This window comes from Mustela lutreola, chromosome 12 (genome assembly GCF_030435805.1).
Source record: "Mustela lutreola isolate mMusLut2 chromosome 12, mMusLut2.pri, whole genome shotgun sequence".
NCBI classification, from domain to species: domain Eukaryota; kingdom Metazoa; phylum Chordata; class Mammalia; order Carnivora; family Mustelidae; genus Mustela; species Mustela lutreola.
Window position 1 is genome coordinate 5,019,481 of NC_081301.1, and position 12,846 is coordinate 5,032,326.

At 58.3% G+C, this 12,846-nt stretch overlaps 1 protein-coding gene across 2 annotated transcripts in view; it reads right to left on the reverse strand.

The window, feature by feature from the left end:
- Positions 1 to 12,846, reverse strand: part of LAMC3 (laminin subunit gamma 3) — a 56,414-nt gene that overhangs the window by 5,062 nt on the left and 38,506 nt on the right. For both annotated transcript variants that reach the window (XM_059142603.1, XM_059142602.1), the window contains 11 exons: positions 11,849 to 12,094; positions 10,896 to 11,049; positions 10,065 to 10,207; positions 9,400 to 9,578; positions 7,954 to 8,095; positions 6,303 to 6,505; positions 5,396 to 5,472; positions 4,826 to 4,960; positions 3,577 to 3,724; positions 2,495 to 2,644; positions 2,224 to 2,326 (listed from right to left, as the gene is read on the reverse strand). In XM_059142603.1, the coding sequence (XP_058998586.1) occupies positions 2,224 to 2,326; positions 2,495 to 2,644; positions 3,577 to 3,724; positions 4,826 to 4,960; positions 5,396 to 5,472; positions 6,303 to 6,505; positions 7,954 to 8,095; positions 9,400 to 9,578; positions 10,065 to 10,207; positions 10,896 to 11,049; positions 11,849 to 12,094 (1,680 nt within the window). The remainder of the gene's footprint in view (positions 1 to 2,223; positions 2,327 to 2,494; positions 2,645 to 3,576; positions 3,725 to 4,825; positions 4,961 to 5,395; positions 5,473 to 6,302; positions 6,506 to 7,953; positions 8,096 to 9,399; positions 9,579 to 10,064; positions 10,208 to 10,895; positions 11,050 to 11,848; positions 12,095 to 12,846) is intronic.

Here is a 12,846-nt window from a genome sequence, read left to right on the forward strand (position 1 = left end):
AACCTCCGGAAGCTCTTTTGGGAAATAAGCGAGGAATGAGTAACATGCACTGTTCAGTGAATTTAAAGATTCATGTTATATCGTGGTGTTTGTTAAAATCATGAGATTACACGGCTGATACCTGGGCTGGGGTTGGGACTGGATGGGGAGCCACACCTCAGTACCCAGAAAATCCATTCAGCTCTTTCTCTGTACCTCCCTTATGTCTAAAAAGGCTTTGAAGCAGCTTATAGTGACAGTGACAGGTTCGTCAACAACTGGACCACTGAAGTGAAAAACCAAGGACCATATGCAACTGAGGGGGGGCGGGGATAAGGAGGGAAGGAGAGGAGTGCGAAGGGCCAGAAAATTAGGATAATGACATCTCAGGCACTAAATGCTCTGTTCACCTCTGAGCTTCCTAGCAGCCAAGACAAAAAGCGAAGTATTATGATTTGCATAGGTTTTTTTTACCTAATAAGAAGTGGCTTCCCTCTGTAAAGAAGAAAGACTTTTTCCTTTTCTTTCAGATAAAATTTGAAGGGAAATTGGGAGTTCTAACAATAGTTAGATTTTAAAATGAATCAAGCCATCGAAGGCAGAATGTCATGTAATTTTCCATGAAGATAACAGAGAAATTAGATCTACTTTAGTTTCTCGTACACGAAGTTGATGTTTCTTAAAATGCACTCCATGGAGTGCTAACTCTACAGGGTGTTACTAAACATCAGGAGGAAACGTCAAACTTAAAGAAAGAGAACCAGGTTTCTTTGTTACAGGACTTCTCAGGACCTTTAATATCATAAAGTATGCACTGTATGGCCTCGGGAGGGCACTACAGTAGCAACATTTCCTAAACTTATCTGAACACAAACCGACTGGTGGTCTTGGGCTAAAGGCCCCAAGGCCACCCCCTTGGGGAAAGCTGTACCATATTCAATGAATTTTCCTTTCATTCTAAATATCCACTGAGCACAGACCGACTGGTGGTGAGAGGGGGTGTCTCTGAAAAGGGGTAGGAATGGGGACATTAGCCCAGGGTTAGCAGTTTGAGATGAGTCCTCACGTGGACGGAGGTACTGCACCAAGGAGGCAGATTTCCACGCAGTACATCCCCCAGCGAGAAGGCGATAGCTCGTGGGCTGGTGAGCACATGTTGCTGGAAGTAGGGAAGCAGAGGGCGGAGGAGCCCCCTGCCCGCCGAGGGGGCTGCAGCAGGTGGCTTTAATAAGCCTTAAGATTTTAATGTTCAGAAGTCCTAATATTCCATCTAGTCCTAATTATATGCCTATTCCCAGAAGTCCTATTATATTCCATCTAGTCCTAATATTCCATCACAGAATTTACTGAATGCGACTCAGAGGCAAGTACTCATGGCCACGGCCCCCATTGGAAGTCCCCGGTCAGTGGGTGGCCAGGCCTCCCACCACAGAGAAACCTAGAGAACCGGAAGCACCGGCCAGCTCGCCCTCTGCCTCAGGGGGCAGGAGGCCGAGGCTGGAGCCACATCTCTCAGCGGCAGCGATGGAGTTGGGGAGGAAGTCCTCGGAGCTGAGGGGAACGCAGAGCCTGACTCCCAGTCTCAAACCCCAAGGGGCCTCTGGGTCTGCCTGTGTTCCTGCCTTACCTAGTTCACTGGGCGGAGCCATAGATAAAGGGTGAGGGGGCTTCTCTCTGGAGGGGGACAGGGAGCTGGAGAACCCTAACACTGGACAGCTTCTCTTCAGCGCACCTCTGACCCAGGGACAGTCGTCAATCCCTTTCCTTGGTCTACACATCTATAAAATGGGGCCACTCAGCTTCATTTTCCTAGAGCTCGAGGAGACCTGGACTGGCATCAACCATACCCCTTTCTCAAGAGAAGTCTGTCTCCTTCCCCGTGGCCCCAGCTGAGCCCCGGACGTGGTAGGTGTTTGTACCAGGTGACAGGACCCCGGTCAGAGCAGACTAGACCAGGTGCAGACGGCTGAGGGCATCAGATCCTCTCGGCCCTCACGGGTGTGGTCTGATGGCCATGTAGGCGAGATGCCAGAGAGCGGCGTGTGAGGGCAAGACCAGTGGCCACGGGAGAGGTCCTGGCTGGGGTGGGGCAGGGAACGGGATCTTTGACTTATGTCCCCACAACCAGACTTCTGCCCCCCTCTTGTCCCCAGGGCCACACCGGCCTGGCTGAGGCAGAAGTCCGGGTGGTGGTCACAGGCATTTGTGCCTCAAGAAGCCTCAGGCTCGGCAAGGCATGCGTACCTTCCAGGTCGGCCAGCAGGGTCCTGGCTCCTGTGACAGTCACTGTGGCCGCCTGGACGGATGAGGAAGCCTGGGTCAGGGCGTCTCTGGCCTCCTGGCGGAGCTGAGGGAGAAGAGAGAGGCTTGGCCCGCGGCGCTGCAGGCGGGAGGCACTGGAGGGTCGGCAGTGACGATTTCTGGTCTTGGCCCTTCCCCTCCCTCCCCCCCACCCGACTCCAGGACACCCTCGGGACAGCCCCCCAGATGCCTGCCTCAAAGGATAGGAGCCCACCTGTGTGAAGGGCTCGATCTTGCGCAGCACGGCCCGGGCGGTGGCCTGGAGAGTCTGGGCCGCCTCAGTGACCCGGCGCTCTCTGGATGCGACCGTCTCCTCCAGGGCCTGCACCTTCTGGCTCAGGGCCCCCGCCTGGGACTTCTGAGGCTGCAGGGAGATGGTGAGCTCAGGCAGGGCCTGGCAGGAAGGTCTGAGGGGCAGAACCCCTAGTGGGTGAGAGGTGCCTGGGGAGCAGGAATGTTGGGGACAGGACCCGAGAAGCAGAGGGGCTGGGGGTGGGGGCCACCAGGTGGGGGAACCTGTCTCTATTGCAGCTCTACTAGCTCTACTAGTTACTAGTTACTAGTAGGCCTCCCTGACCTGCATTTCCTTCCCCAGGCCCACAGTCTCAGCGGAAACCCTGGGGCCAGATGTACCTCCATATTCAGAATCCTCCTGGCCTGAGAGAAGCAGAACTGTGTGGGTTCTGAGCACAAATAAGCAGCCTCAGGCCCATTAGGTTTTGCCCCAAATATATCTGTAGAAGCTCAGTCTCTTCCTTAAAGGGCAGGTTCCAAGTTCTGGGATTTCAGGATTACTAGGCAGATGTGATGGAGCGGGTTTCCCCAGGGGGCCGACAAGTACTAGGGCCACCTTGCCCACGACTCATGAATCCTCTCCCAGCCCCATAGACGCAGCCCTCAGATAACCGAAGGGGCGAGCCCTAGCGGACAGAGGACCTAACCGAAGTACGGGTTGGGGAGTGGGGGACATCCTTGGCCAAGGTCACAGATCTGGAGCGGCGGAGCTGGGATTTGATCCCACGTCTGTCTGGTGCCTTTGCTAATGCCATCACGGAGAAGATGCCTGGTCTCACTATTGTCATCACAACCCACAACAAAGCCTGGCCCAGCGCTTACTCGGAGCCAGGCAGGCGCTCGGCCAAGCCACGGAGGTGGATCAGCTCGTTTTAATTGACTGCCATCTAGTTAAAAATAAGCCACATCATCTGCCCAGGCCTGGGATGCACCGGCTTCCCAGCCACCGCCTTCTCCCACCCCCACCCCAGGCTGAGCTCCGGGGCAGCCGGCGGGGCTGACCAGTGCTGAGGAGGCGGCTGGCGAGGCCCGGCCCAGGGCGGCATCTGCACGGACTCGCTGCACGGCGGCCAGTGCCCTCTCCGCTTCGGGCAGCGCCTGTGCCACAGCTCTGCCCAGCGCCTTCTGGGCCGCCTGGACCTCTTGGTACCTGAAAGCAGACAGCTGAGGTGGCTCACAGAGCAGAGGGCACAGGGCCATTCTGCCCCATGGCTGTCTCCCCAGACCCCGACTGGAGCCCTCTTCAATGTCAGAACTCAGCAGCTGGCCTCGGAAGCTGGCCTCGGAAACTGGCCGCTACCCGGCAGCTCTCGGATGAATGGAAAAGGCAGGAGAGGCAGCTCATTCTTGTTTCTTCATTCATTCAATTCGAGCACTCTTTTCTGAAGGGGCTTGCCCCTGGTTTCCACTCTCCAGTCATCTGCTTTGCAAATGCTGGAAGCCTCTGGCTGAATCACTAAGTGGAAAGCGCCTGGTGCTGGGGAAGGGACAGAAGCCCAGGCCCTGGTCTTGGATCTGCTGTGCCCTCGGGTGACCTTGGGCAAGCACTCTCCAGATGCACGGAGAGCTCTGGGGCTCCTTGGGCTCCAAGGGGGTGTAGTCAACCACCTAGAACAGCTCCCTGTCCCACCCAGCTGATCACCCCCTCCCCACCCAGCTCTGCCATGGACACTGCCGGGGCAGGGACTTCTGGCTACCTCTCATCTCTCCCCACTTCTCAGACAGCCCCTGCCCCCACTCCTGCCCCGGGAGGGGGTCATGTGATTTCACCCTAGTCATGCCAGGGGACTGGGGGTGGGTCATCTGACTGGAGGTGGGCCAACTGGATTCTCTCATCTAGGAAGTCAACTTGAGACTTTTGAGACCTTGCTGTGTCTCTCCTGACCCTCCACTACAGAAGACATAAGAGGGTCACCCATGGCAGAGAAGCAGAGGCCAAGCAGGAAGCTGGTGTCTGAGAGGAGCTGCCGGGAGGAGGGTGGGGGTCGGGAATGGGGCTGGGGATGATGCAGGGGTGAGAAAGAGAGATGCCCTCATCCCTTCTCTCTAGAGGCTGAGCTGCACCCCAGGCCCAAGAGGGCTCCTGTAACTCACCACCCAGTGAGCCCAAGACCTCAGTATCTCCCCCACCCCCACCCAAAGAACATCAGGACTCGGGAAGGAAGCCAGCTCTGGACCAGCAGCCTCCAGCCAGGATCTGGCCGCTGGAGGAGGCCAGTTCAAGCTTCTACCCACACCGGGGAGGCCTCACCTGTCCTCCAGGTGCTGCTGGGCCTCCGAGGCCACCCTGCCCTCCAGCAGACTCCAGAGAAGTGCATAGCTGGTGTTGGAGGCGACCACGGCCCTCAGAGCAATGGCTTCAATCCTGGCAGTGGTGTCCCTGTGGCTGTAAGGAAATGTCCACCTGACCTTCAGCAACAGCTCACAGAGAAGGGGACCTGGGACCGAACCCACCGCTCCCACCATGTGGGCCTCCCACCGTCCCAAACAGAGTCCGGCCCTGAGCGCCAGGCTCCACCCCTCCCTCCGCCTGACACAGCAAAGGCTGATGGGCAGGGGCCCACGGCCCTGCTCCTGTCACACGGAATCTGCCCATTGTCTTGCACAGTGATCTGTCAGGCCTTTCGTCGCATGTGAAGTCTCAGTTTGGACAATGATGATACGGGCGCCCTAATAAAGCCGTCACAGGAGAGGGTGAGCAGCACAATCTGGCTCTGAATCCGGGCAGGGGGACACCTCTCAGGCTGACCCTGACCCCAGAACCTCCAGGAAAAGGGCGGGGCTCCCTTCAGGACCAGGCTCCTGGGACTTGGGGGCTTACCTCATGGCGAGGGCACGGGCCTCTGTGGCCAGGGGGCTCCAGGTGGTGGACTGGCTGGACCCTTCCTGAGGAATCACCTTTAAAGTGAGAGAGAGGGACGCCTGGGTGGCTCAGTTGGTTAAGCAGCTGCCTTCGGCTCGGGTCATGATCCCGGCGTCCTGGGATCGAGTCCCACATCGGGCTCCTTGCTCAGCAGGGAGCCTGCTTCTCCCTCTGCCTCTGCCTGCCATTCTGTCTGCCTGTGCTTGCTCTCTCCCCCTCTCTCTCTCTGATAAATAAATAAAAAAATTTAAAAAAAATAAAAAAAAAAATAAAGTGAGAGAGAGAGGAGAAACTGAGGGCCATCCCTGAAAGGCAAGGGCCTCGTTCAGTTAAATTACTGGGAGAACCAGACCGTGCCAGTTACTTTACAAATGCTACATAAAGGGGCGCCTGGGTGGCTCAGTGGGTTAAAGCCTCTGCCTTCGGCTCAGGTCATGATCCCAGGGTCCTGGGGTGGAGCCCCCATCGGCTCTCTGCTCAGCAGGGAGCCTGACTCTGAGCACCCCGCCCCCCCCCCCCCCGCCTGCCTCTCTGCCTACTTGTGATCTCTGTCAAATAAATAAATAAAATCTTTTTTTAAAAAATGCTACATAAAGCCTCCAAGTCAGCATCCGGCGAGCAGAGCCCCAGAACGTGGCAACGGCAGTAATGCCGCCCAGTCCTCATTCAATGGGCATTCACTGTCCACCTGGAACGTGCCCTTGTCTATGCGGACGTGATCCCACTGAGTCAGCACAAGGGGTACTGCGTGACACCCATTCTGCGGGTGAGGAAACTGAGCCTCTCCAAAAAGGCACACCAGGGGCCACCAGATCAATTGCCAGGGGAGCCCGAGGCGGGTAGTGAGGAGGGGCCCCTGGGGTACCAGAGATTTGAGGATGATGGCCGCCTGCACAATCTCTTCTTCTGAGGACTCCAGTGCTGCGTCAAGCTCTGCCAGCTGGATGCAGGTCTTCTCTGCCTGGGCCTGGGCACAGCGGGCACTGCTCAGCGCCCACAGCTGTTCCTGCGCAGCCTTCACCGCACCCTCGAGGCCAGTCACCTGCTCCAGGAAGGCCTCCCGGGCTCCTGCATGAAGCCCACAAAGCCCAGGGGTTACGGAGCAATTGAAATTTCTCGATCAAACGCTCACCCTCGGGGGAACCCCCCGTCTGTGCCTTGCACTCTGCCTGGCACAGCTGAATTCTATCACCGGACCTGAGCACCACCAGCCAGTTCCACGGCAAGAGCCTCGCCATTTTACAGATGCAAAGGCTGAGGCCCAGCAGAGGCCAGTCACAGCCCAGTGCTTCCGGTGCTGACACCGGAAGTCAGCACAGTGGAGGGGCTGGAAGGAATCCAGACGGGTTAGAGTCACAACAAGCAATTCCCAAATCTGAGACCGCAGAAACACACCTGCCTCGAGTCAGCTCTGTGATCTGCAGTGTGGCTCAGTATGGGCTTTTTAAAAAAAGATTTTATTAATTTGAGAGAGAGAGAGATAGAGAGAGGGAGAGAGAGAGAGAGAGCATAGTGGGGAGAGGGTCAGAGGGAGAAGCAGACGCCCCACTGAGCAGTAAGCCCGATGCAGGACTTGATCCCGGGACTCTGAACCGAAGACAGATGCTTAACCAACTGAGTCCCCCGGGCACCCTAAGTATGGATCTTTTAACCCAGAGCATCTGGAAGCTCCCTATTCTTTTTTTTTTTTCTTTTTAAAAAGATTTTATTTATTTATTTGACAGATGGAGATCACAGAAAAGCAGGCAGAGAGAGGAGGAAGCAGGCTCCCCGCTGAGCAGAGAGCCCGATGCGGGGCTCGATCCCAGGACCCTGGGATCATGACCTGAGCTGAACAAAGGCAGACGCTTTTGTCTAACCCACTGAGCCACCCAAGCACCCCTGGAAGCTCCCTATTCTGATAATGAGTGTTGCTAACAGGTGCTCAGCTTACCTATGCCTGGCTGCGAGATGAGCACAGGTGCTTATGAACATAAAATTACACAGAAGAATCAATTCACTGTCAAGCTTCCCCAGATCACAGTGTCCGGAGGCCAGATTCCACCTGGCTCTAATAACAGCTTCCCCTTCCGCCCCCATACACTGGTTTTCTATGCTGGGGAATGAGCAAAATGGCCAACAGGCAAGACAGCAACAGGCCACCTGTTCAGCACCCGGGACAGCACTTCAGTGGTCATTTGTTGCACCGTGAACCCGTGAATGACTCCAGCCCTGTCCTCACTGTGCCTGTGCTCTGGGTGCGGCTGGGGCTAGATGCTCTCCTCAGAGACTAGTATTCTTAAGGTTACAGAGTAGAACTGGGTGGGGGACAGTGAAGGAAAGATCCAGGAGAGACAAGACTGTCATGGGAGGAGCCCATGCATGTGGGGAGGACAGACAGGCACTCCTAGAAAGTGACTTCTTCTAGAGCCAAGCCAAGAGCTTCTGAAGCATCGTGAGAGCAGACCAAAGGGCTAGTGGGGTGTGTCTGGCCAGCCAGCCAGCCCGCTGCCTCCCGCTCTTCTCTCTCACTGTACCTTGCAGCAGGTGGTGACCCTGGTAGACGTCCCCCCGTGGGGCCTCTCCCTGCAGAATGTGCAGTGGTTCCCAGGGCTGGCCACAGTCAGACCCCTGCAGCCACCCCTCCATCAGGGTCAGCCTGGCCTTCAGCTTGGCAGCCTGGAGGAGTGAGGAAAAGAAGGGTGTGTGAGGCCAGCTGCCTGAAGTCGTGCTGGACGTGTCCCCCTGGCTTCTGCCTGGCCTTCCCTGGCTAGCAGTTGGCTTCTCCCATCTTGTCCTGGGTATCAAAGTTGAGGATGCAGCAGATCTTGGAGAACCAGCCTTGCCCACCCCTCCTCCTAGTGGTCCCTTCCCTTCTCACGCCCACGGCACCTGCCGCACCCGCTGGTTCAGTGGACCACTTCCTTGTTCCACTTAGAGAGGGACGGGAAGGGAAGCCCCAGGAGAATCTGTCTGTCCTGCTGTATTGTCACAGAGAAGGTGCACCTGGATACCTGTTGGCCGAGTGAGTGTGCCATGCAGTGTCCCTTAGCGCTGTTCTTTTAGTCACACGAACAGTAACTGTATTTACAGGGCACCTGCCAGCCACACACTTGCTCACGTTCACCCTGTAACGGCCCCAAGGGCCAGGGGATGCCAGATCCAAGCCCTCTCTTTGATTCCAAAAGTCCAGAATGCTCTGAAAAACCCTACGTCTTTCCATTCCCTATTTGATGGCAAAATCCAGGTTAAAAAAACAAAATTCTAAACTCATTGGGAAGCAAAACTGTTCTGAACAAGGCTGTTTGCCACCCTTGTTTGTTTGGTGTGACTATTCGCCCGTTTTCCCGCAGACACATCCCTGGGTTTGCAGGGACTGGCCCAGGCACTGCCCGGGGGCCGCTCATGCTCGGCGCCCATCATTGCGTCTTTCTAGAGCACCTTCATTCTGTCGGCTGGCCTCCCCAGTCAGGGAAAGGGCTGCAGGCCTATGTCCACTGTGGAATAGGAGAGACACCCAAACTTACCAAACCTGTTACCTGTTAACGGGAATAACGAATGGGGCCGGGTAGGGGAACCCCAGAGCTCACGCTCTTGACTCCCGCACCACATCAGCTCCCTGCTCAACATTCTACTTGTGCCCCAGAACGGGCATGGCCCTCCTCCTGACCCTCCCCACAAAGGGCCTTCTACTGTCTCATCCCCGCAGAACTTGAGAAAGGGTGAGACGTGGGTGTGGGTGCGGGTGCTCGGGAAGGACAGCGGGTACGAGGCGCTGCTCTGTCCGCTCAGAAGCCAGCGATGGGCAGACGGGAGGGGGGAGCGGGGCTGACATCGGCCCGATGGCTGGGGAGGCGCAGGCGGGAGGTGACCAGTGGCCCCAGAAGGCCTGAGAGTCAGGGCTGAGCGGGCCATTCTGGTGCCCAGCACAGAGCGGGCACTCATGGGGGGGTGTGAAGTGATGGGAGGTAGGGTGGGCTCACCTCCTCCTTCACCAGGGCGTAGCAGGACGGGCACTCCTCACAGCGTGTGCCACCGGCCGTAAGGAAGAAGTTGTCCTGACAGCGGTCACACTTGTAGCCCACGAAGCCAGGCTTGCACACGCACGTGCCGTTCTTGTGGCACTGGGCCGATGCGGCGCCCAACGGGGAGCACCTGCAGGCTGAGGGAACCGGGGTGGATGGCACCCCCACCCCTGACTGGGACCTCCACGTTCCCTGCAGCCTCACGCCTGGCCACTCCGGAAACCCCAGGTCCAGCTCAACCACACTCCTGGGTCCTTCCCGGAAGACTGAGTAGGAATGTCAGAGGTGGTGACTGACTTACGTCAGGGTTCCTGGGTCTGCGAAGCCGCCATGTTTAGGAACGACCGGGCAGCCCAGCTGTGCAGGGAGGGGTGCGGGGGCCCAGAGAGGGAACTTGATGGCCCCAACACGGCAACTGAGCAGTGAATCCTGGGGTTAGAGTTTGGGTTCCTATACTCTCTCACTCCCTGTACGTATGGCTGCTCTTAGAAGACAGGCCTTTCTACAGGAAAGTAGCCGATCTTTCCTTCCCTGGCCACATGGCTGGCGTCCCAGTGGCTCTTCTGTCCAGAAACCTCAAGGCCCCACCCTCCGGGCGGCTGGCACACAGCCAGCCTCCTCACCTCGGCAGCCCTTGATGGAGAAGCCAAAGAAACCTAGTTGGCATCTGTCGCAGGCCTGGCCCTCAACGCCCGGGCGACACGGGCACTGCCCAGTCTTGGAGTGGCAGCGGTCCTCCTGGGCGCCCAGCGGATGACACGTGCAGCTAGGATAGGGAAGGGGGAAGGAGCCTGAATGGGAGACCAGCTCTGGGCCGCTCCCCACCCAGCCTCCACTGGCCACAGCCGGCGAGGAGCCCTGGGATCACACCCTCTGCTGGCAAGGCTCCATTGCCAGGTGGCTACACGTCCAACAGCTTACCCCCAGCTGTGTCCTGGGAAGCACAGTCTCACAAAAATGCTACCCCTTCCCCCCCAAAAGGGCTATGGGGACCTATAAATCTTGCAGATTATATATACCCCTGTGTTGGAAAGTCACAATGCAATTAGCATATTAAAGGCTCTGAGAAGTCTTGCAAGGGAGAAGCCTGTTTGTTGCACTGGACGTTTTCCTGGGGTCCTTCACTGCTCCCTAAAGACATTAAGGTGCCGCTCTGGCCAAAAAGGTCATGGAGGGATGGTGTCACTGAGCAGGGAATCAGAGACCAAACCGGCCCCCTGCCCACCCAGATGTCCCTCAGGGCTGCGCTTGGCCTGCGTCCTGGGCTGGCAGGGCCACGAGTCTGACCCCTCAAGGGACCGTTCCTTTGTCCCCCTATGGGGCAGGGCACAGTGTTCCTGGCAGGGGGCCTGGATGACACATTCCACACCCATCTTCCCTCTGGGGGCTCCCTGGCTTCTCCCATCCTGGAGACACAGCCAAGGGAAGGGCCCTCCCCGCCTCACCCCACCCACCGACGGCAGCCCCTCCCGGCCTGGAGGTCGTAGAAGCCAGGGCTGCAGCGGCCGCAGTCCCTTCCCATCACATGAGGCAGGCAGGGGCACTGGCCGGTCACCGGGTCACAGGTTCTCTGCTCACTGACGGAGCCCTCGGGGTGGCAGTCGCAGGCTGGGGACGGAAGCAGAAACGGTGTTGGGGAATCACCAGATCATCGGCTCAAACTCTGGGGGTCCAGGAGAAGATGGGGAGCCCACGGGGATGACTCACATTCAACCCAGGATCCTAAGCTTTGTCTGGAAAAAGACTCTAGGCCTGTGCTCAACTCTCATCCTATTTCCTATGTCTTTGGAGAGAAAGTCTAGAATCATCACGTGACACATGGCTCTTCTGAGCCTGCCCTGAACCCCAGTCGGCTGGAGAGAAGGCCAGAGACCTGGCAGGGAGTCACGGGTGGACCCATGTGCCCACTGTTCTGGGTCTCTTGACCCGTCTCTCCTGGGATCCACAGAGCCCGGAGAAAGGGCTCTGGAGCAAGTAAGTTTGGGGGCAACGCCCAGATTCTCCCGCCAGCACTTCCGGAGGCCTTCCACTGGCCAAGGCACCCTGTGGCCCTCTGAGCGGGACGGGGGCTGAGTGCTAAGGGGAGAGGGAGAGCCTGATGGAGCCCAGGGGCGGCACTGACATGAGGGGTGCTGCCCGCCACCGAGGACAGTAGTAGGCACTAACCGTAGGGCTTGAGATAAGTACGAAATTACCAAGGCAAAGAACAAAAGAAAAAAATCGCAGGATTGGCCTTGATTAGAACGAGGCTGAGAGAGTCCCTGACCTTGGAGGAGAGCAAACCCTTCACCTTCCAGGCAAGGGGACAGAGAAGGTGAGGAATCTGCCTGAGGCTGCACAGCCCCCCAGAGCTGCGGGCTGGGTGTGGTGGAGGGGGTCCCCCGCAGGGCGGGGCATGGGTGCTCACGTATGCATCTGTCTGCCGGCCGAGGGGCGAGGGCGTTCCCATAGAAGCCGTCCTGGCAGCGTTCGCAGTGGGCCCCGGTCGTGTGGTGCAGGCAACGTAGACAGTGGCCAGACAGGGGGTCGCAATTGCCCACAGCGTTGGGGTCTACGTTCCCACTGCACTGGCACCGCTGGCAGGGCTGGGGAGCCCCAGAGAGCCCCAGAGGATCCCCAAAGTAGCCATCATCACAGATCTCACAGCGTCGCCCTGGGGGGAGGGGGGAGGCTGTGTGTGGAGGAGCCAGCCCGAGGCACGAGGCTGCGGGGTCCCCAGGCGGGGAGGGTGGGCATCTGTCAGGTTTCCCTGTGCAGCAGAGCACAGTCCCAGGGCCAGGGCCCAGCTCAGCCATCAGCTGGCTGTGTGTCTTAGACCAGCCCTGGGGTCTCTCTGAACTCGGGCTCCTCGTCTGCAAAGCGGGGACGATAAGGCCAGCCACGTTTGAGGGCTTGGTGAGGCTAAGTGTTCAACTCCCAGCCCAAGCCAAGTGCCCAGCGGAGGGGGTGTCACCACCCAGTCCCTGTCGTCACCCTCCTCAGCCTCACGGCCACCACCCTCTTCCTCAGCAAGGCCCGCAGGACTGTCGGTGTGGTAAAGGCGGGGGTTGGCGCCCACCGGGGCACCCTCCCAGGGGGCTGATCCCTCCATGCACAGCAGCGCCTCGCTCCCCCAAAATCCTTCCTTGGGCACATCTCAGCCTGGGCCAGACCAACGTCTCGAACTGTCCACACCCACTGAGACGGCTGCCATCACGTCTGCAGAGTGGGGGGGGGGGGACGGGGGCAGGCACAGCCTGATGGCGGGATGGGGTGCAGGGTCCCCAGGTAGGACCTGGCTCTGTCAGGTCTGGGGCCCCCACCCTGCCCCCCCCACTCTGTAGCTGGCTGTAGGGAGCTGCTTCCAGAGTGCTCCCCAGCAAGGCTGGCCTTTGATGGGACAGACGTGATGGGCTGTCCCGAGGC